The sequence below is a fragment of the Dunckerocampus dactyliophorus genome, chromosome 13, assembly GCF_027744805.1.
Source record: "Dunckerocampus dactyliophorus isolate RoL2022-P2 chromosome 13, RoL_Ddac_1.1, whole genome shotgun sequence".
Lineage (NCBI taxonomy): Eukaryota > Metazoa > Chordata > Actinopteri > Syngnathiformes > Syngnathidae > Dunckerocampus > Dunckerocampus dactyliophorus.
In genome coordinates, this window is record NC_072831.1 from 13040978 (window position 1) to 13065433 (window position 24456).

The following is a 24456-nucleotide window of genomic DNA, read 5'->3' on the forward strand; positions in this document are numbered from 1 at the left end:
AAATGGTGTAAGTTTCACTTGATCCATGTTAACAAAATGTACAAATGTAACAGAAACTACTTAAGCACTACAAATTATAGGAGATTCCACAGAGCATCCGAACATGTCAGACGGGACTTCTACAGTATATGATACTTTTGTTTGGAGAAAAAATTGACCAGATTCACATATTACTTGGTTTTACAAGATAGCCTCTGACTGTAGACATAGCAAAATTGTATTCACATCAGAAAAGATATTGCAATACAAACAAAATATGACAGTTGACATAAGCACAATTATAACCTGACATAATGAGAATTGTCTGAACATAATAAAGGGGATTTTTTCATGAAAAATTTTGCTTGGTGTCAAATGCAAAATCTGGATGAGATTTTGTTTATCTTATAGCATTGGACCCTGTATACAGTACTGTACTTTCATTTATGTCAAGTAAGATTTGACAGAGCTATAACACTGACTTTTCAACTTCTGATCCTGCATACATATCACATCAGCAGTGCACTGCTGTCAAAAATAACGGTAGCAATATCTCTAAGTCAATCACGCTTCTGGAAAATGAAGTTTCAGTTCGGACCCATAACCAGTGGAAAGGAGAGGCATTTAGCAAGGAATTAAGAAATGGTGGCGGCCATGGAGTATTTCCCTCTCCTAGTGATTCCTATCTGATTCCTGGCTGGTTTTACATTTTTCCAGCATCATCGTCACTAGTGGTACAATGAGGCAGCAACTGCAGCACACAAAGTTGCTCAACTACGGCCAGTAGGTTTGCTGCACAGTGTCAAGAGAGTGGAGGAGACACCAGGAGACAGGCCAGTACACTAGGAGAGGCAGAGGGTGCTATCGAAGGAAGGGCAACGATCCAGCAGCAGGAACACTATCCATTGCTTTGTGCAACGGAAGTGTTCCCTTTATTCTTTTAGTGTACTGACTGACAGAGATATGATTTTTCATAAACCATACAGATTTGACTGACTTTTTTCATATTTTTATGAAAATGTGGCTCATTACCAAAAATGAATGAAAATCTATAGTATATAGATGCAGTGCCTCACAGAAGGAAGTACACACCTCAGCATTTCAGCAAGCATTTTTACTACTGTATCTTCTCAAGGGACAATACTATAAAAAATGCAACTTTATTTAGAGTAGTCCCTGTGCTGCTTGTACAGCAGTAAAGTTTTACTATCCACTGACTAATACAGAGCCATTTTTCTCTAAATAACTGCCAACACCAAGAGTATGAAGATAGTTGTGTTTTGCCTACTGTCAAGTATGGTGGTAACACCACAGGGGCTGCATGAGTGAAAATGGCACTGGTGAGCTGTGGTTCATTGATGAAAAAACGAATTCCGACATTTTTGGTGATATGTAAAGCACAGCATGATCCCCTCCCGTGGGAAACTGGACGGCACGGCAGTTTTCCAAGATTATAAAAGCCCAAAGACATCTCCAAAATGACAAGTGCCTTGCTCAGGAAGCAGGAAGTGAAGGTGAGTGGCCAAGTCGGTAATTTCTTACAATGCTTTCAAATCAGCACACTAACTATTCTAAGTTACATCCAAGTTTCATTTCAATAGTGTTGTCTCCTGAGAATATATTTAATTGCTGAAATTTGAGGGGTGTACTCATTTTTAGGAGATACCTTACATCATAAGGGCAAACAAATGATGAAAATAACTTCCTTATGGAGGTACATATTAGACGAGTGTGTTCCTACCTTCACATCTCAGCCCATCACCAGATGGTTGAAACCCTGTTTCGCAACTCTGGCATGTGTAGGAACCAGGAGTGTTGATGCAGATTCCTTCAGGACACTTCTTACTAGTTACACACTCATTGATATCTAAGAAAGAAATCAGACAATTTATGCAACCACATAAGCTGAGAAGGGCAGCATGGAGGAGTTACACAGCATAGTCACAGAAAATATTTTGCAGACCTTCACAGGCTTTGCTATCTGAAGTGACTTGGTAACCATGGCCACAAGTGCATCTGTGAGTTCCTTCTAGATTGACACAACGGCCGTGGAGACAGACCCCCGGAAGCAAACACTCATTCACATCTGGAAAGAGTGGAAAATGGAAGAGGGTTCATAGGAAATAAAAAAGCACACTCGAGCTCTTTGTAGCCATTTAAAAAACCCTTCAAATTTGCCATGGAGCTTCTGCAGTAGCATGCGTGGAAACTATTTACACAGCTGTTACTTTGTCATGAATCTCACCGGCCGCTGTGGAGTTACCTTGGCATACGTTGTCCAGTGCGAGTTGGTATCCCTGGAAACAGTTGCATCTGTAGGAGCCCTCAGTGTTGACACACCTTCCACGGCCGCATATGTTTTGGTTCAAGCACTCGTTTACGTCTATGGACATGGCAAGTACATTATTGTTAGCTTCTTAGTCGTTTTTTATATTGTTTTCAATATTGTTTCAAATATGCGCGTGTTTTTGAAGCAAACAAAACAAATATGAATAGCCCCTGTGATAAAGGCACTACATGCTGTTATAGTGTGATAAAAAGGAAATGATTACAGCATAATGTGTGTGCAAAATAAGAACACTGTTTAACTGACGTGAGCCTCACTCATTAGGGCATTTTACGATTTTTGGTCTTTTCCACTGGATGAGTCAGAGCCGTCGACCCAGCATTTACTACTTGTGCATAACGTATTGTTACATATTGGAATCTGTCAAGTGTTAACAACAAAACAAGAAGTCTGATTATGTGAGAGATGCAGAGTCAGAGGAATAGACATTACGTAACACAAAGAGGAAGGACACTCATTCATCTGCAAAGGAGGTGGAGAAAGAACAATACTGAGGGGTGATAGATGGATTAAAACAAAGCGAGAAAGTCACAGATATGGTTTTGTTTGGCCTTCACACAGCCTGTGTGCTAGTCTCTGACAAGGCAGTGGGGCTGCTCACTATCACAACAGCAATTATGCTTATCTCCGATCCGGCCAATTGGGCGCAAATTGCCACACTCCAAAAAATGGGAACAGCCTGTTTATGCCGGATGAGCGCCAGTAGGCTTGGATGAGGATTATAGAGACAAAATGTTTACCATTAACTCTACTTTCAGTTGGTATTCATTCACTGCAGATTGATACATATTAGCGGGCTGACAAACATAGTAGTTTATGAGAAGTACAATGTGGAAACTGGGCAGTTAAAATAATGCACGATGGCCAAAGTTTTTCTCCGAGGAGAAGAAAATCAATGGCAAGGTCTTCTGAAGTCCATTTCATTTGGTGTCTCAACTTTTCACATTTCTGGAATACTCAACCCAGGAGCTCAGGTTTCCAAACAAATTAAGGGGTGCAAGGTTATGGAGAGGGGGATGTGGTAAGTCACACCAGTCAGGCTGTTACGTAACAAGTCCACATTTGGGTTCAGTGTTAGCAGCACGCACCATATGTGCTAGGTGAGAAGATTTCTTTGCAAATCAGGACTTCTTCACAGCAGGGTTTGGCTCTTTGACCTCCTCATACATCTCCACAGTTACTGCTGTCCCCTCACCTAGCCCAGCAGTGGCAATAAAGTCCTGCCGGCCTCTAAGGGGCTCAACAGTACAGTGGTCAGAGCTCTCCAACAATAACATGCTGTTTGTTCAAGGCTGTTGCCAAGAGAAAATATTTGGACTCTCCCAAATTGAAGTATTATAAACAATGTTTTTTTACAGGGGCACTGATATCAGAAGATCAACAATAACAGTGAAGATGTTTAAACAGTATTGTGGACATTGCAGGGACTGCTGAGCTAATATTTCATACATGGAGGCACTGAGTGGACTGAGGGAGAGAGGAGGGCTGAGTACAATACAGCCGTCATCACTGTGGTTTCAGACTGTCATGTCGACCTTATAGTGTTCCATAAAACATCCAAGCTTGTTTGAAGAGCCAGAAGTATAAAAACAAATGTCATTTATATACACTTCCTACACATAAGCAGTCAGAGTGCCTGTGAGCAAAAACACCTAAATTTAGTCAAACCAGCACAAATTTGGTGTAGGATCACAGACTGTCAGCAGCTCATTAACAGCACGGCCTGTTGCCATGTGAACTTTGCTGTGTCTGGAAATTCCATTTGGGAAGAGCAGGTTTTAAATGTAAAATGTAAGATGCTTTCAAAAATTAGAGGGAAACTTGTGTTATTTCCATGCAGTGCTTCAAAGACATGAAGTGTTGAAGAATGGATAGCGACTCTCTTAGAGTTGCGACACTATAGACAGATTACGGCCATGGAATCCTTTAATCATCTTTATTATGTGTGTGTGGGTGCTTTATTTATTTGGAGAACACATACAGAACTCATACCTATCTCCTTTTTTCCTCCTAATAAGCACTATTTGTCGTGCTCTGATGAGGCATTCCAGAGCACTGCGTATTTCTGCGTGTGTGTGTGTTTTTTTTTCAATTAGTTTGTTTGGCACTGTCCCTCTCTCCCTCCCTACCTCCCTCCACTCATCACCGTGTTCACCAATAAGTCTTCAATAAAGGTAAAAGTAATGTTAAAGGGATAGTGTGGATTTTTTGACATGAAGTTGTATGACATCCCCATCAGCAGTGTAGTGCATCGACAGTGACTTACCCCCCACTTCGTCCCTTGAGCCCAGTTGTGGTCGGATGGTCGAAAACTCATCCAAGAGGTCACAAAAGACCCCACAACAACATTCAAAGAACTGCATGCCTCACTCGCCTCAGTTAAGGTCAGTGTTCATGACTCCACCATAAGAAAGACACTGGGCAAAAACGAGTTCCATAATGAAATCCACTACTGAACAACAAGAACATTAAGGCTCGTCCCAATTTTGTCAGAAAACATCTTGATGATCCCCAAGACCTTTGGGAAAATACTCTGATGAGACAAAAGTTTTACTTTTTCTAAGGTGTGTGTCCAGTTACATCTGGCGTAAATGCAACGCTGTCCCCCGTGGTGGGTATATACTTGGGGTGGGCCATAAAAAACACATTTTTTTTTGTTCCTGACATCATAAAAACTTCAAAACTCACCGCCACTTCCCTCAAAACTGGATCAAAAAGTACAGAAAATTTTAGATTTGAGTCACGTTTGATGGTGATGAACATGCTCTAGGGATGTTGTAAAGGGCCCCTTAAACACACTAGAGTGCTCACTATTGGTGATGTCGCTGGTGATGTGATGCTGTGTGACGTTACCCTTACCCACGCATCTATCACTGATCGGCCTGAAGCCTGGGCTGCAGACCTGGCATTGGAAGGAGCCCACAGTATTGACACAGGCACCGCTGGGACAGGAGCTGGGATCTTGGCACTCATCTATATCTGTTCAGGGGTTCAGAGATGATACATTCAGTTACACAAGTATTAGTTGCAAAGCGATTTTTTTTGTCCCCGTGTGCGCATGAATGATACCTTCACATTGGCCTCTCCAGGACTTGGCAAAGCCACTGTTACATTCGCACGTAAAAGAGCCTTCTGTGTTGGCACATTGGCCATTCTGACACTTGTTGGGCATACTGCACTCATTAATGTCTGCAGCAAGAAAGAAAATAAACTGTAACAATAAAGCTCACCAGCATGTAAACAGCAAAAATAGTAGTTTTTTTTTGGCCGCTGCTGCCATGCGAGCTCACCTTGACAGAATTTCCTGTTCTCTGTGATCACCTGGCTGTAGCCGCTGTAGCACTGACAAGTGTAAGAGCCATAGTTGTTTGAACAACTGCCCTTTCCTTCACATGGATCACCCTCGCACTCATTCACATCTTCAGAGGCAAAGACAAAAGTCATTTCAGAGGCCTACTGTATGGGCATTTCAACTGAGTCAAAGGGACTGTATGCAAGAACACCACCACCGGCTAGCATATGTTACCAATAGTGGTTTGAAAGAAGAGATTGTACAAACCACGTTTTCTACCATTCGCAATTATTAATTGAATAAAAATTGTCATAATTTTCGTTCGGCACAAATGAAACAGCTGCCATTCATCGCTGCCACTCATGGTTGTTGGCATTCATGTACATGTCCGTAGCGCGTGCACACACACAAAAGCCGTCTCAGAGACACAATCAACAATTTACATTCACGTTGTGGTTACGATAGGTTATACACTACATTCAATGATAGCTAACATTAGTACGTAAACTTCGCAACAAACATAACGTTATAATAATGCGTGTGAATGTGTTACGTTGGCATACTCAAATCAGGAAAAGGCGGGATGTAATGCTAGCGGTGCCTTCAAATATTGATGTCCTCTCGGTAGCTGAAAGCACCCGCTGCAGGCATTGTCTGTAGAATTTTGCCGTACGTAAGACATGAACATAAATGTCTTTTTCTTTTCTGTGCGTTCTAAAGATATAAAAACAGCTAAAAAGAGGCAGCTAAGAATGCACGTAATGGGAAACAACTATTCCGCATATAAAGCCTTCTGAAAAAACCTCCAAAAACTTTTATTTACATAATGTGGCCTGCATATTAATCAAGCTACAGCAACATTGTTAATATTATTGTTATTAACATTGTTACGCTGAAGAACTACTTTACTGGAGTAGTGACACCTCGCCATACCACACCGGCTAGCGACTAGCTTCACCAGACACTCGCTCAGAGCACCACACTCACAATGCCTCAGGCCACTACCAAAAGGTAATGCTACATATTGGAGCTGCCGCCACTGCTGCTGTGTTTTTGTGTTTGGAAACGTTAACGCTAGGTGTAGCGTTCGTTTCCATGTTGCTATGTGAAATAGAAGGAAGTTCTGGTGATGCTTAAAATGACCAAAGTATGGCAAAATACTGTAAATATTACATGTAATCATGAATGTGCCTGTTACTACTTGGTCACAGCATGTATATAAAACCATAAAACCTTTTTTAGGATTTTGAAGGTGTTTTAATCACGCAATAGGTGTGTCCCATTATGTGCAGTAATTAGCTGCCTCTTTTGAGCTGTTTTATATCTTTACAACATGCAGAAAAAAGAAAGAAGTGTGTTCATGTCTCACATAAGGATTGTGGATGATGGGCAAAATAAAAAAAAGTGCATTTTTTCTTTTAACAGCGGCTGCAGTCAAAAGTTGCTTACCAATGCAGGTGGTCTGCAGAGCACTGAGCTTGAATCCCAGCTCACATTGGCAGGTGTAGCCAGTCTGCACAGAAACACATTTCCCATGGCCACATATGGAAGGTGTGGTGACGCACTTGTCAACACCTTGGGAAAAGACCAAAGATACAACAGAGAAGCACTCAGCATGGCCTTAACAAACACACACGCAGCAATGAAGAGTCTGTACAGAAAAAAATGTGAAAAGCGCTTCTGCTATTTGCTTCTCTGTAGGAGCTATCTTGCCGCTTTATTGAAGGAGGCTATCTTGGATGGGAAGAAGGGTTTAACAACAGTGTACAGTGTTCTAGTGTGCACTGGGTCATGAAGAAACAAGAAGACCCCGACATTGATGTTGACTCTTCGGGCTGTGGTAAAATAGATACACTAAAATGGGCCTTTATGTCTGCCTGGGAAGGATAAAAATGAATTCTGCACATTTTTGCAACATTACTAAAGTTTTCTGACTCTTTTTGTCAAACAAAATTACAGTGGTGTGACAAAGTGTTTGCCCCTTCCTGATTTCTTATTTTTTTGCATGTTTGTCACACTTCAATGTTTCAGGTCATCAAACAAATGGAAATATTAGTCAATGACAACACAACTGAACACAAAATGCAGTTTTTAAACAAAACTTGTTATTATTAAGGGAGAAAAAAATCTAAACCTACACGGTCCTGTGTGAAAACGTCATTGCCCCCCATGTTGTCCCCCCCAGAAATAAAGTAATTGTGATCTATCAGTCTGGAAAATGTTATAAAGCCATTTCAAAAATTGTGGGACTCCAGCAAACCACAGTGAGAGCCATTATCCACAAATGGCAGTCTGTTTGTGACCTCAAGCTGAAACCAACTTGGGTTCTGCAGTAGGACAATGATCCAAAACACAGCAGCAAGTCCACCTCTGAATGGCTGAAGAAAAACTAAATGAAGACTTTGGAGTGGCCTAGTCAAAGTCCTGACCTGAATCCTACTGAGATGCTGTGGCATGACCTCAAAAATGTTGTTCATGATGGAAACCCTCCAATGTGGCTGAATGACAACAATTCTGCAAAGCTGAGTGGGCCAAAATTCCTCCACAGCGCTGTAAGAGACTCATTGCAAGTTATCACAAACGCTTGATTGCAGTTGTTGCTGCTAAGGGTGGCCCAACCAGTTATTAGGTTTAGGGGGCAATCACTTCTTCACACAGGACCATGTAGGTTTGGATTTTTTTCTCCCTTAATAAAAAGTTAAGAAATCAGGAAGTGTGTAAAACTTTTTCACACCACTAAGGATACCATACACTCCTCGTAACCATATATAAACAACTATTGCAATTTTTTGTGTGTGTTGCTCTGACATTGTCCAGGCTCTAAAGTAGCATATTTGTAGAATTGACACTTAGTATTTCTAAGAGTTGATGTTTTTATTCATCCACAACTTACTGATGACTATTTATTAATACAAGAGAGACGACTGCATTGTTGAGTTCTATGGTTTATTAGTTTTATGTTTTTTTTATGATTGTAGCATGGGTAAAGAATTCCCTCTTGTAGGACAATAATGTGCTTATCTTGGACTTAAAATAAATCAGTTGTTCCCCTATAATTGTTCCACTTTTCACACCATTAATTTTATCAAAGTACATCAACTAAACTGACAATTCATATTACACCCAGTTGGATACTATTATATTGTGTGTCTTACCTGCGTCTGTGGGAATTGTTTCCTTTGGATCAGGCTTGTCTGGAGAGTCTGGAGCAACTTCTAGCAGGAAGAATAATAATAGCCATGATGTATATGGGACATGTATAAATGGATGCAACCACTAACACTGTCCTTAAATTTCGCATTGCTTGTTTTACCAAATTCTGCCGCCTTAGCTGTTACTAAAAATGATCTATACTTCCCTCCTTGTTTGAAATAGGAGAATGGCAAAGTCAACAGACAAAGAACTGTCAGAATTTGATTGTCAATGCTTTCCAGGCACAAGGGAGGGGAGCATGCACAGATTGTGGTGGCGATATTACACAGGCATGTTAGGCAACATTTCTACAAAACATACAGTATGATATTTATATGTGAACCAGGTTTAAATGACTTAAGACTTAATACATTAAAGCATTAGTAAACTTCCCCAAATCTGGTACAACTTGGGAGTTCATAATTTTCTGGGAAAAATGGCCAAACAAAAGCTTGAACAGCAATCATGCATGACGTCGCATGAGACAAAAGTGTCTGTATGTTTTTTTCTGATGCCAAGAAAAGTGTCATGAAAACCATAGAACCAAAAATGGACATCATTGCCATGTAGGACAGCCTTAGACTGCTCAGCAGGGTTTTACTTGCATGACAGTTAATAATATTAAAATGTTCCCGAATAAAGCTTTTATGATGGTGACATTTTTATTAATTCCCTTCACGTTGTGTTGTGGGTAAATTGCTTTGAAATTAGAACAGCTCGGAAGCCGATTTTGTGTTCGATCTTGGCTTTCAAAGAAAGTTTAAAAAAGAAAAAGAAAGCTTGAAGCACTTTATTACATGTATTGTACGCATAAATAAAGTTATGGCAAACAATACCTGGATTTTTCAATGGTGAGTCCGTCACAGCAGGTGGCTAGAAAATAAGCACATATTAACAGAATCACTGGTTGTCAGCACCACTAATGATAACTAGATATGGGCATCTACAATAAGTATGGCCAAAAAGAATTCATATGGAATCATGCTAGCCCCAGCAGATGTTAAATGGTAAGCACTAAAACTTGGCAAAATGGGTTGACAAGGAGGAAGAACTTACCGGTCTTGGAATTTCCACATCTGCCACAAGACAACAAGAACAGGAAGTTAATCAGTAGCATTGATGACTCTTGTGTGTTTGTGCTCAAATTACAAGAACTGACTGATCACAGTCAATATGATTGAGGGGAGTGTGCATATCCAGTATTGGAACCCATCTCCAGGTAAGGTACAGTTATTTGAATAATGGAGAAGTTAGTATCCTCCAGGTCAGGGAGCTAAAGCTGCGTTTCAAAAGTCACACAGACAAAAGGCCAAAGGAGATACAGAATGAAATATGTCTGAATCTTCATAAATATTTACAGATTCCTGTAATATTGAAAATCTTAGGCGAGCACCAAAAGGCGCTGGCGGCATTCACGAAGATATGAAAACGATTAAATCCTGATGATGTACAGTTCTTGAGAACATCAAACATGTATAGTGGAACATTTTTGCTTGGACTGCATGATTGTATTGTGAGCATGTTGGATCAATTGTTTATTTGTGGTGATCAAATCATCCTGTTGATGTTTAGATTCTCACAAAATATTTTCCCTTCTTTTGAAAATAAAATAATTTTATGAAATCATTCTGCTGCCTTGTAGTGTTGTTATTTCTACAAAGAGTGGTTCAAATGTCTTTTATTAAGCCTATGCCTGGATTCTGTAAAGAACATTGGGCCTCATTCACGAACATCTTCTTAAAAGTCTTCTTAAGAAGTGTACTTAAGAAGGCGCGGGTTGGAAACTGCGCCACATTCACGACACCTTCTTAAGTAGGAATAATCGTTCGCACCGGTGTTCTTAGGTTGATGAATGCCAACTGCGATGCCCGTGCATGTGAGCCTTAATTTGCATAGGTCACGGCCTATTATTTCCTATATAAGGTAAAAAATGTGCCGTGCGCAACAGGCAGCTGAAGGCGGAGATGGCAACGCGCAAGGGCAAGACTGAGGAGCAGCTGGACAACAAACAGAAGAAAAACTTCAATTCTACAGAAATAGAGGTGCTTTTACAAGGAGTGAGCGAACACAAGACCACCTTATTTTCACGTGTATCCACCGGTCATCAGGCCATCCAAAAAGAGTCGGCATGGAGCACCATTGCAGGCAACATAAATGCCGTTTCCACGGAGAAACGCGCCACCGCAGAGGTTAAAAAGAATTGTTTTGACTTAAAATAGACTCAAAAAAAAGATTGGACTGCACCGGAGGGATCTGGAGTAAACGGGAGGTGGGCCATCAATCAGAAACCAAACCATTTCAGAAACTCTAGAAAATATTTACACAATCATGATGGAAAAATAAAGTCAAAATACATAGTTTGTGTGTGACAATGTATTTTTTCTGTGGTTACATTTGATTAGACGCTGCCTGATTAATACAGCAGCCCCGTGCTCTGGCTCAAGACGTGGCTGGGGGCGCATGTCGTTATCTGGGGGTGCTACGTGCGCAATAGACACACCACGTTTCATTGCGATGTTATTCTGATGATCCTGCACACCTGCAAGAACAGAGAGGGAAGCCTGAAGCCTGAAGCGGGACATCAAATATTCGTGGCTTTCAGCAAATAAATCTGATGGTCCCTTTACATTCTCTCTCTGCGCAGCGCACGTCCAGCCAGCTACATTTTTTTTGATGAATTGGGATTTGAATATATATTTATCAATGGAGTATATTTTAGTTGTTTTGATGATAAATAATTGTTGGGATATTTTATTTGCACTACATTTTTTGGGATCAGGTTGCAAAATCCATCATGAGGGCGACTGCGCATTGAAAGTGCAAGTTTTGCTTGTGCGTAAGAGTCCTCCTAGGCGTTCGTAGAATTTGTTCTTAGATCTAAGAACTGTGAGTTAAGAACACGTTTCGTGAATGCCAAAAATCTTCGTAAGAAGGCTTTAAGAACACATTTGTGCGTAAGAACGTTTCGTGAATGAGGCCCACTGTCCTTTTGAAACTTCACAACAAACATGCTACATACAACTAAGTAAAGCGGCAAACTTTATTTTTACCTTCAGGCTGTCGAGGTGTTTCTCTGGCTGGGATGAAGGGATGTGATGGGATGGGCTGCTGAGGCATGATAGGGTGCAGAGGAGATTGTGGTGACTCTGGGTACTCAGACCATTGTGGTATTTGAGGAGTCTGTGGGTAGACGGGATATTGAGCCCCGCCAGGCCTTTGCACTGATGGCTGGGAGGACGGCAGCTGAGAATATGTGGGGTTCTGCTCTTCCCAAGACAATCCAGTACTCTGAAGATCATCTTCCTCCAATTGTCGTAGAGAGATCTGCACATCAGAGCGGGAGTAGGTATATCCGTGACCAGCCGGGCAGATCTCCTTAAAATGATCTGTGGGGTTACAAAACCATAATCCATTGTGAATACTAATATTAATACCATTTGCGCCAACTATAAGATGGCCAAAAAGTCTTTGTCTTGATGTTTTATGTGATCCTGACTACAACATTACACTTCTAAACTTGTGACCCCATATGCCACCTGTGTAATTGTGTTCATATGAGCTTTTCTATAAGGAAGTCACATTTCTCTATGATGATTGCAGATGCAGCTGTCTACCAACAAGGGGCTAAGGAAGAATCTGCGTAGCCAAATGGCTTGAGAGGAATATTTCATTTTGACTGAACTCGTGTTGCTAATTGCGAGCTAGAGAGACAAGGATACCTCAGAGATGGTGAATCCATTACAAGCGAGAAGCACAGTGTCCCCTTTTTGACCTGACAGCGGCAACTCTATGCCAGAAGGATCTGGAATAACGATGTGAGTAATGACAGCTAAATATGGTGGTGGTAAAGGCAGGAGACACGGTTGTTATGAGAAACCAACTGATGAAAGTGTGCATCAAAATGAGGCTAGCTATGATCCGCAGCCACATCACAGGAGCTGGAGTGAAAATGGAATAAAAGTCTGCCGGCTTCTGTTACCTGCTCACAAGAAATATGTTTTGTTCATAAAATGACTCCAACACTTCATTTCACGCCATTGAAAATCAAGGATGTGAGGAATCAGAGGCTAATGTGTCAGTCCGAAGCAGCACCATGGAGGTCTAGGACATCTGATCCATGACGATTATTACAGTATAAGTCACTGGCCAGTCCATAAACTCCATAAACTCATCATTTTCCCTTTGAAACGTTTGAACATCAAACTGGTATGAAAAGAAATCCCATGTTTCTTTTGGCAAAGCTATTTGATTCTGATTGTTATTGAGGTTTCTCTCAGTGGACATCAGCGATAACCCCAAAAAATTTTTGTTTTTGGTCTTTTTCCAATTCAAACACATTTTCAGCTTATTCTGAAATCATTTGCACACCTGGCAGATAACAGGGTGGTGACTGACCGACTTAAATCAATTTGTCTTTCTTTGAGAGGTCTTTCACAGACACTGACAACCTGTGCATGTGATTGCATGTTGTATTTTTTTACAGCAACCGAGCAAATATCTGTTCTACATGTTCAACTAAAATAATACAATGATGTTTTTGTAGTTTGAGGACATGACCCAATACAGTATTTGATTTGTGTAGCCATACCAGATCCGGGCAAAGGGCAACGATCACAGCCATCTCCCCAAGCTTTGCCCACGCCGCTGCAGCAACAGATCTGCTTGGTGATGTGCTGAGAAAGGGGCAACGAGCATGTGCCTGCTGTCACCCAACGGTAGCAAAACGCCCTCTGGTCTGAAACGGCCTTGTCCGCTGGGGAGAAAGGACACACGTCCTTCAAATACAGTCTTAAAATACAACAAATTTTATTGTATTAATTACATTTTTCACAGCACATTATTTTGACACAGTAAAACAGTAAATAGAAGGGCAGACACAACTAGCAGGATAGGTCTAAAAATACCCAACCAATTTCCACCAAACTTTTTCGAGGGGTGGTACGGAATCAAATCCCCCTTTTTATCCATGAACTAGGACAGAGGTCGGCAAACTGCGGCACGCCATGTGTCTTAATCCGGTCCACCGAGCATTCCCAAATTCCTTTCCTTTTAAACTTTTAACATGGAAACTGTAGCCGGCAACATGACTTGCAGTGCTACTGTGGCATGCTTGAGTCGCAATCTGTAGCTTAGAGAAAAAAGCAATCCAAACAACATAACACGTCAAAACACGACTCACAAAGTGACCCTACATACTGCACCATGTGGGCATACAAACAAATACCGACACGCAATACCCATGTAAAAAAACAGACATATATTCCCGCAGTAAGGCATGCTGGGTAGCTTGTGGCATGCTTTCTCCCAACATTTTGCCGTGTTTGTCACATTTTTGCTTGATTGCAACATATGCTGAGGAGGTTGTCAGAGAAGTAAACAAGGAGGATTTAACATACTTTTGATATCCAATGTTTTATTGTTCATAGTTCATATTGTTGTTGCAGCTGAATTTCTGTCTCTGTCCAATATGGCGGTAGTAAGCTATGAGGCTTCAAGGTTAGTTTCATTCTCAGACTGACATTTGCATCATGTGTTTACATACTGTACAAATAAAAAAACGTGGACAATTATGACTTTTTAAAAAAATTCATAACCGCATTGTCGAACAGGAACAAAAAATACTGTGGCCCCCTTGGGTCAAAAAGGATGACGAGTGAACTAATCGGAACAGCTAAGGAGTGCTGAAGATTCACAGGTTGGGTGACGCAGACATCTGTAACTTGACCCTTGCATAAAGAAACATCTGTGTACATGTTTGATGCATAGATTTTTTTCTAGGCCATCCATCCATCCATTTTTCTGTGCCGCTTAGCTATTTCTAAAATTTTGTGTCTAGGGCAAATACAGAGGTGTTGGACTGATCTTGTCTCGCTAAGCTGCCTTGCTAAAAACTGGTCTCTCCAGCAAACAGTTTCCATATTTTTCATCGCCTAACAGACTTTGAGTGACTACGGTTCTCAGATGTAAGGATTTAGAAACTATAAGCAGTACTTACAGACACAGTGGCTTCTAGCAGGGTCTAACATGTAGCCTGGTTTACACGTGCATCTGTAGCTTCCCTTGGTGTTGAGACACTCTGCATTCTTACAGATTCCGGGCAGGAGGCACTCATTGATATCTGTAAAATATGCAGTAAGTGTCAGCCACGAAGCCTTGTTTTTCTCTGACAGGGAATGTTTGAACTGTAAGCGATCTCCTCGGAAGAAAAATCAAGATCACATTTGTGTTACCTTGAGTATGCAAAGCTGTCATATCGGCAGACCAACAATGATGTCATCATTTACACATTGAAAGGTGACAAAATATTGCAGTGGATCATACAGTTAAAAACCACCAGCCGCTTGGAGGTGATGAAGTATGGAATGCTCTGAGTTACACCACGGTATGAAATTCAGGAGGAGTGATGACATGAAGAAAACACATGCACAGAGGAATTGACCACATTGTGGCTGCAAGATAACGTTCATATTGACAGCAAGAGACTCAGGCAGATGTTGATTAATTACTTTATATCATCACCTTAAGTTTATATCCTTTACACATCTTCAAGTAGAGTCTACGGGGAATTCAGTTTGCATCTCCAACGTCAATAAGATAAGATGGTCAGTTAATGTGCCAGACAAGAACCAGAGGGCCATTTTTTTAACTGGGGACCAGTCAAAGTTTGTTGTTGTATCACATAAAACATGTCTTTTTCCAAATGCTTTAATGAAACAAACCTGCCTGCCCTCTCAGAATTTCCAAATCCAATTAATGCTCTTGTTTTGTTTTTTTGTTTGTATATTGGCGGAAAAAAGGTTATTCCATTAGACCAGCCATCACCAAATGGCGGACCTCGGTCCGGATCCGGACCCAGTGATGGCCCTTTACGGACCCGTGACCAATTAAAGTGAATGGGAAATATAATAACATATAATCATGCTTGCGGACCGATCGCATTGGCAGTTTACAGCACAGCAACATGCAAATGAGTTTTCACCAGGGATTGTACGGATTGGAGCAAAACAAAACACCTTTCGCTGACAGGAGAGTTGTGGAGTGCTTCTGCTGCAGAGATCTTACTCAAAGGTAAACAAAAAGAGGAATTGTGTGAGAAATTCAGGCAAATTCCAATTTCAGCTACAACAATAACAAGAAAATCTGAAACTTTAAGAGAATGAATTGTTGCAGCTTTTCTGTGAAAGAGACACTTATTAAATTGTTATTATTTAATATTTTTCCAGAGAAACCGGTGCAGGTTTATTTAACTTAAAAATAAGTCTCTTGTGTTCATTCATTGTTTGTACAGTCAAACACTTTTATTATTTATGTGAAATTTGGTCCCGTTTTCTTTTAAATGCAATTTAGGTGCCAAAATAAGTGTGTTGCAGGGCAGCGGTTCTCAATTATTTTCTGTCATGGCCCCACTGGGGGACAGAAATATTTTCACGCCTCCCCCACGCCCACAATTTGAAATATGAGTGAGAAAGTGATTATGTATTTATTTATCTGTACTGTACAGACTGAACTCGAACCTGAAACCAGCAAAATGCAGCAAAACAGAGAGCAGTGAAGCATACAAGCATATTCAAGAGTCAAATCGCATGCTGAGTACGACAAATTCATTCATGTTGGCAGGTCTGCACTAATATTGAAAGTCCTCCCTGCCTCTCACGCCCCCCCAACAGTTCATCATGCCCTCCTCCCAGGAGCAGGGTTACATTTGATATTCATATGAGCTAGTCCGTTTGACGCAATTTAAGGCACAATAAGGTTCGGACCTTCGCTGTGAAAAAAATTGCATGCGGACCTTACTCAATTTTAATTGAAGACTCCTGCATTAGATGATACATTCTGTTGACAAAAAATGAAGGAAATGCCTCGGTGTTCAATTTGGACAGGAGTAATCACTTGTGTCGCCAGCTATTTAGACAATAATGTCTGTGCGTTAACTTATTATCAAAAGACAGAACAGTGATCCCTTTGTTTATAGCGGTTAATTGGTTCCAGACCCAACCGCAATAAATGAATTTCCGCGATATAGGGTTCAATGTTAATAAATGGAATATTTTCATAGGTGGAGCATAGAAAACCTGTTTATGACTTTCTAAATACAGTTTTTAACATTATTACAGCCATGTAGACATTAAATAACATGGCTATAGTCACCTTTACACTCCTATTCATTGTTTACACCACGTTGCAACTCATGCTGCAGGGACTCGAGACGGCCGCTAACTAGCAAGGTAGCGAGCTGACAAGCTAGCGAGCTGACCAGTTCGCCTCAAATTTATTTCTTCTAAACTTAGGAACCCAACCCACTTCCACACGGAATGGGAGGAGAACTTTTCTTTTCACTCTTTCATGTCAGACATGCCATGGCTGACTTCATGCAGTGTTAAGGTAATGTAATGTAAGGCAATGTCTCAATGTTTTGTGTCATTACTGCTGCCTAGTGACCAGAATACTACATATCACATGCATTTCAATATGTTTTGACTAATAATAGATAGGGATGTCCGATATTGTCTTTTTTGCTGATAACTGATATGCCGATATTGTCCAACTCTCAAATTTCCGATTCCGATATCAACGGATACCGACATGTGTAACATTGCATATCTTTTTCTTGAGTGAAAATATTCTAAAGTAACAATACTCTTAAATGAGTACAGTTGTTTTGTTGGCTACGCCACCCATCTCTGAGTAGATGATTAATGTGTTACATATTTTATATAAGAATACATTTGTGTTTTTTGTGCCTTGATTTATGTTAGTTTTGAAAATACTTTATTTATTTATTTATTTATTTATTTATTTTTAGTTAAAGGAGTATCGTTTAAAATACATGAATTGCTGATTATTATTTTGATTGATAATTTTCATGTTCTTATTTTACATTCTTATTTTATTGCATTTATTGCATACATTGTTGTTGGTGCCTAACTGTCTCCCAAGTAAATTAGTGCGTGTGTGAATGTATAAACGAGAGGCATTAACTAAACTTTCTTTGAAGAAGGGCGCTCTATGAAGTACATTTACTGGTATTCACTTACAGCGCAGCCTTGCCACATCCAATATGGCGGCGACGTTGGCGTACGTATATGATTTTGACAATAGCGCTTCCTGTTTCCCAGCGTGCTTTGCTGTACTGTTGTTGTAAATAGCTGCTAAATTACATGTTTAGAGTTCACATATTATAGTTGTTGGTTATTCTGCATTATTCGTTGGTAGTGTCTTCTCTGTTATTATCTACCTATTACGTCGCTGTGTGATGTTTTTTTTAGCTCTTTCTTTAAAAACCCAGTGAGTAAGACTGGTATGTCGAATGGTGTATGGAGTATGGTGGAGTATGGTGGAGTCAGTTTGCCCCATGACTATAGCATAGTTTCTGGTTTTGCAACTGGTGTGTGTTGGATACAATTAACACACGTGATGGCGGTGGAAACAAAAGGGAACAATTCTTACTGGATTTCCAACGTTCCTGTGCTTCGTTAATATTATCCATCTAACAGAAATTGTGTGTGTGTTTTGCAAACAGCACACACTGCAACTCATTTTACAGGATTCTTCATGTTTTACCACCACGATACCTCAACAACAATTTCGAAATATACATAGATATTGATAAATATACACAGATCTCTGCAAGTTCGGAGAAGATGCCATACAATTCAACGGCTGCTGGAATGCGAGAAGTGTACTTTTGTCCCTTTTGTGAGATCCAGTGTAAGATTTAAAATAATATTCTATATGCAGAAACCGGGGTGGCTCTGGTCTTAGTTGAAGCAGTATGCTTTCTGATTAGACTTCAGGTCAGCGTTGGTGTCAGACTTCATCACATGGGGTCTTTAATCCCCAGTTTGGTTGAGTCCCAGATTAGTGCTATTGTTACAGTCTGCTGCTGCGTTGACTGGGATTGACAGTGACTTTCAATGACATCCTGCCATGACCAGCACTAATCTCAACACCATTTTTGACTTGATGTGTGGTTGCTCACACCAACATATTATGGTAGTCACACACAGTATATGCAAAACTCGGGATATAATGACCATGTCATCGTTTAAGGTCTACCTGGATCTCCCCCAACCAATGTAATAAACGAGATTTGCGGAACCATGTGCACAGGTATATGGGGATGCGGTGAAGGGGAGATTAGACATTTACTTTGGTGGTCTAAAACTAGACATACTTTATGTGGGCAAAAGTTCATCATTTGAGAGACAGTAAATACGAAATGTGAAAACACTTACATTCCATCCTCATTTTTCAAAAATGTTTTGGTTTGGTTTGGTTTGATTTGAACATGCACGCAAGTTACAATGGAATACATCTCATGAATCATTTCACAGTTCCACATGTCCAAAAGGAGTAGGAAGAAACAAAGCTTATTTAATCATCCATTCCACATCTTGTGCAGTACATATTATTAACTTCCTGCATTCCATGCAATATTTTTCCATATAATAGTCAGTGTAATAATAAATAAATAATACAAATAAAAACAAGCATGACAGAACAATAAGTATAAAAAAATCCAGACTCTTCTGCCTTGTATTTAGCAAACATCGACTGCTTGTATTGCTTTTTGAATTTGCTCATCTCTGTACATTGTTTTTAGTTCCCTGCTCAATCCGTTCCATAATTTTATTCCACATACTGAAATGCTGTGGGTGTTCAGCGTTGTTCTCACATATAAGTGCTTTAAGCTTAATTTTCCTCTAAGGTCATATTTCTCCTCTTTTATAGAGAAATACTGTATGATGTTTTTGGGTAACAAGTTATTGTTAACTTTATGCATTATTTTAGCAGCTTGAAAATGTACTAAATCGGCTAATTTTAATATCTGTGATTTTAAAAATAAAGGGTTTGTATGTGTGTTTTTATTTTATTATGACAGTTCATTTTACACTTGTAGTTGTAGTTCAGTTATTTACAATTCAATTATTTCCAGTGGACCAACATCCCATAACGGATCTTCTTTGACTTTTGAGCTGTATTGATTCCCGTGGTGTATTTGTCCACATATTTGACACTGTGTGTGGCTCGTTCAGCATGAATTGCCAGCCAGCCCCCTCTGGGATATTGTGATGGAGCAAAATATGTTGTTTTCTTTTCCAGGAATGACTTGAAGTTGTTGTTTTTAACGGACAGATAGATGGACAGGCTGGCAAGTCACATCTTTTCTGCTTGTGTGGGCCAGCCCAGAAAATGAGTCTACATTCTTAAAGACACTCATTGAAACCAATTAAAAGCTTACTGTAGAAAGGTTAACTGTGGTCTTGACTTGTGTGATACAGGCGACGTACACACAGCATGTAACACTTTATTGAAGTCATCATGTTTCCATTGTAAGAAAATCATACTAACTCATATACATTTTTGCATAATGTTGCAATCAAAGGCTTTCTACTTCAATTGGATGCTTACCTTGACAGTGTGTGACATTCATTCTTTTGTAGCCTGCAGGACATTCCACTTGTCCATTTGCAATCACTGCATATGCTGTAAAGAGAAGGAGACAGTGATGTTTCAGGAACACAAAAACACAGTAATGCACATCATATTTCGGACACAAAGCATTGCATTCATCACGGAGGTAGACAACCAGCTCATGTTAAACGAGGGAACATATAACTTACAGATGTGAGCATCTTGGCAAGAGGAAAAATGAGGGGACCCACAGCTGGGCCCCATGGGAGCCCGAGAGTGAATGTATGGAAATGGATCCCCATTTTTATAAGACAGCACTACCATCCAGTAGAATGTAGCAATAACACTCGACGTCATGTATAATCATATTACCTATAATTCTCCGCAATCCCCCGGGACAGATGAAGACAGCGTTCATTCGTCAATGTATTGAGGAAGTCGTGTGACAACACTGACCTTTAGCATTAACCACACTACAAATCCACCGGCAATGGTGATAAATAAATGCCTTTATAGGGATGCTGACCGACCCAAAACTTGCAAAAACAGTAAAAACCCATTACTATGTGTTTCAGGTGTGTGAGAGTCACAGGAGTGTTTCGGTTCATGCCCCAGTGCGGCCATATTGTCAGTGACAGACGTCTGAAAACATCAGGCCATGAGTCATTCGGCACCAGGATAAGCCCCAGGATGCTCCATTAAATGTACAGACAGGTCAATGTGGTCAATCATGTGGCAAAAGCGAGCAAGTCACATTCTCTGTTTGTCTGTGAGTTTGTGTGTGGGTGTGTGGCTCACCACATAGTGCTGCACCTCCAACACTTTATGGAAGAACTTCTTTTATCTTGCGTTTGAGTCATGCAGCATGAGTTACGATACAGTACGCGTCTTCCAAAATAATCCACATGCAGTTCTCTCCATCTAATCTCTGTAAAATCCAAGCTTGGTCAGTCCTACAGTTGTATTCATGAATTGAGAAAATAGAAAAGTTTCCAAAATAAAGTTTTCCATTTTCCACAATAAAGTAGCTACTTTTTATATTATTAGTTTGAATAAGGGCCACACTGACAGGAAAGGAAAGGAAAGGAAAGATTTACAAAAAAAAGTTGTAATGTTACGAGAATAAAGTAGTAATTTAATTCGCAAAAATGAAAAAACACCAAACAAACAGTCCCAGCCACTTTGTCAGTCTAGCAACCTGCATTTGGGCAGTTAAGTACTTGATGATCGAACAAACTAACAATTTGACAACGTTATTCTACAAAAATTCTGTATTTTGTCTTGTGATATCACAACTTTTCTTTTTTTCATAATAATGGTATGGTGTGGTTTATTTGTTTTGGGCATGCTTCACAATTTATATTGAGGAACATCACATTTACACTTGCTCAATTCAACATGTAATAGGACTTCACTATCCTAATATTTTTACTTTATTTTCAGTCATATTTTTTTCTTTTTATTAGCATCCTAATACGTCTTATTTAGTGATATCCGGTAATATAATATTGGCATAAAAATGACTATCAGTATCTGTCTATCTGCTGATATTGATATTGGCTTGCTAGCTTGCTAGCTTGGCATGTCCGGAATGTCTGGAGTTATTTCCAAGTTTCTAGAGTTTCATACTTTACACTTTACTTTGCTCTTATACAGATGTTTGTGCCGCATAGAAATGTTCAGCTTTTCAAATTGTATCATTGCCAGCATTATTTCATTGGATTCTTATTTGAGAATTCATTAAGACCAACCTGTCTTTTTTGTTGATAATAGGACATGTTATTTTAGTGTACTATTGGGCATGATTTTTTGAATGACTTTTATTGAAACTAAAAGTTTAAAAAAATCTATAACGTACATTGCATATTGCAGAATTTGTCTTATTTTGCACAATATATTTGTGAAATGCATCCAGTGGCATCACAGTAGGGATGTGTTTGAGGGAACACTTGCTGCCAATATCGGTATTGGTTGATATCGGTATTCGAAATGAAGTGATGGACAATATTGTTATATCGGCAAGAAAGCCAGAATCGACCATCTCTAGTCTTCTATCTAAAAATAAATGTTTGCTATAATTTTTTCATAAATATTGTCACTTTCCACAAAAAACATGTATATCCCTTTAAAAAATAGTTTAAAATTCTTTTTTGTTTTTCCATTTAAAAATTAACTATTTCAGTTTGATTACGATACTCAAGTGTAACGGTTTGATATTTTTTTCAAGACAAAACATTATTATTTGTCTTTTTACCTTGTATTTTGTTGAAACTACCGAGATTTGTTTCAACTCAAAAGTACAGTTTTTAAATTTAATTAAATTACATTAAATGTAACCAGTGCAGCAATACTTGTGTCAAACAAAAACAGCACAATGTAAAAATAATAATAATAATAATTATAATGAATAATAATTGAATATGGCAGTAAAGATAATTACTCGAGCTGTCCAAAATAACGTCTTAATGGCGGTAACTAATTTATTTAATTAATTATGTTACATTTTTTTGGCTTGTTTCCCCCTCACCCCAAAAGTGTGGGTTTTATGCATGTCGTCGTGTTTCCAAGTAGTTCTTGTGCAGAACACAAATTAATGTTCCTTTTGATCGGGATTTACCGTGTTAGAAAAAGAGTAACCCAGGGGTAATATTCGGATATTTAAAAAACGTAATATGAGCATATTCCGTTTTTTCAAAAGGGTTATTGGTGTTTACATGCCCGTGCGCCACCGGGTTATTGCAAATATTGCGGTTATGATAGGTTATTTGACTGCATGTAAACATAGCCAGTGACTCAAATATGGGTTTGGGTGAGATCTCTTAGAACCTGCATGTTAATTCGTCTTCTTACATGACATGCTTCCAACTGTGTGGGAACTATAGCTAGGTATCGAGTTTTGAGCATCAATGGGAACCAGCTCTCCCGGGATCGCTGAAATTTTTTTATTTCGATTCCTTTCTATGGCGAGTCTGCCGACCGGAAAAAATAGCCGCCATTCTGGCTGGGCTCCAGGCACTATTTCCGGGCTGCTAGAGGCCCAGTTTCCCGCTGCACTTCCCCGTCTCCCCTGGAGCCGCTATGGGCGTGCGCCAGGTGGAACACCTCGCCAGTATGGTCTGGCTCCACACATTTTTGGGCTGCATGAAGCCCAGTTCCCCGCTAGACTTTCCCACCTCCCCTGGACCCTTGATGGGCACGCTCCAGGCAGAATTCCCAGGCAACTGGAGGCTCCTTTCCCTCCCTCCAAACTTACCAACCTTTCATGCCGCATCCCTGTGTGTGCATAACACCCTGTCCACGCTGCCCAAGCCCAAGCGACACTTATCAATACATACGTATTCGAAACAGAAAAAGAAAAATATGTTTTGTGAAAGTGTGCTGCTGTGTTTAAATTCAAGTTCAATAGTTTGATGTTTATATACTGGTTGAAAATAGCCCTGTGAGAAAGTCAGAGGAAGGTTCATAAAAAGTTCATATAATTAAAAAAATATATGCTTTAGTCCTTGGATTTTCAAAGTGTGAGGCGGTGCCAGAAGACTTCAGGGGAAGCAGCTTTATATAAATAAAGAAAAACATTGTTTTCAAACTGAATAAGGTAATTTCAGTTGTGTCAAAGACGAAATTAATACATTTTTACACTTTTTACAGTGATTGAAAGAGAGTAAACATGCGCCTAAAAATGTGCTGCAGAAAATCTGTTTTTCAGGGAGTAGGAGAGGCCCCAACTGTATTATGTTCTCTAAGGGGAGGCTCACAGTGTCATACTTTCAAAACCACTGGTTTAGCCCGTATAGTATACAGTATGTCCAGTCATTCCAAAACCCAAACAGTCATGAATCAGTGCCATTTTCCCAGGAGTGACTGGAATGTGTACCACATTGAAACTTTCTGGGAATGAGGAAACTGTTTTGGTCCTGCTGTGAACCAGTAGACCAAGCAGGTTCAATGTACCTGAGGGTTCGATAGAGCAGAAGTGGGTCAGTATGAAGGGGGCAAAGAGAAAAAAGGAGGATTGTGTCAGAGTGACGCCCCGGCTTATGATGTTCCTCCACACCCTCCTAATCTGCCTGCAAAGTTTCTGAGTAATGAGCTGTTGTGGCACGGTGCTGGGCATGCTGTCCTGCAGAGACTAGATCAGGGAAAGTCTGACCTGAGTGACAGCAGGGCGCACATGCCAAGGGAAACCCAGTGGGAGAGATCTGTCTCAATAAAGCTTATTATTCAAAGGAGA

General features: G+C 40.0%; 1 protein-coding gene across 4 annotated transcripts in view; it reads right to left on the bottom strand.

Annotated features, from left to right (window-relative positions):
• The window catches only part of LOC129192067 (latent-transforming growth factor beta-binding protein 2-like), a 128897-nt gene that overhangs the window by 32671 nt on the left and 71770 nt on the right, over positions 1-24456 (bottom strand). For all 4 annotated transcript variants that reach the window (XR_008573341.1, XM_054795558.1, XM_054795557.1 and 1 more), the window contains exons 9-22: positions 20223-20297; positions 14806-14928; positions 13399-13563; positions 11861-12196; positions 9867-9886; positions 9647-9683; positions 8774-8833; positions 7068-7193; positions 5617-5745; positions 5396-5515; positions 5186-5305; positions 2243-2362; positions 1943-2065; positions 1721-1846 (exon numbers count right to left, since the gene is read on the bottom strand). Coding sequence is in view for 3 of the 4 variants with exons in the window: in XM_054795558.1 (XP_054651533.1) it covers positions 1721-1846; positions 1943-2065; positions 2243-2362; positions 5186-5305; positions 5396-5515; positions 5617-5745; positions 7068-7193; positions 8774-8833; positions 9647-9683; positions 9867-9886; positions 11861-12196; positions 13399-13563; positions 14806-14928; positions 20223-20297 (1680 nt within the window). In the remaining variant the exon portion in view is untranslated. The remainder of the gene's footprint in view (positions 1-1720; positions 1847-1942; positions 2066-2242; positions 2363-5185; positions 5306-5395; positions 5516-5616; positions 5746-7067; positions 7194-8773; positions 8834-9646; positions 9684-9866; positions 9887-11860; positions 12197-13398; positions 13564-14805; positions 14929-20222; positions 20298-24456) is intronic.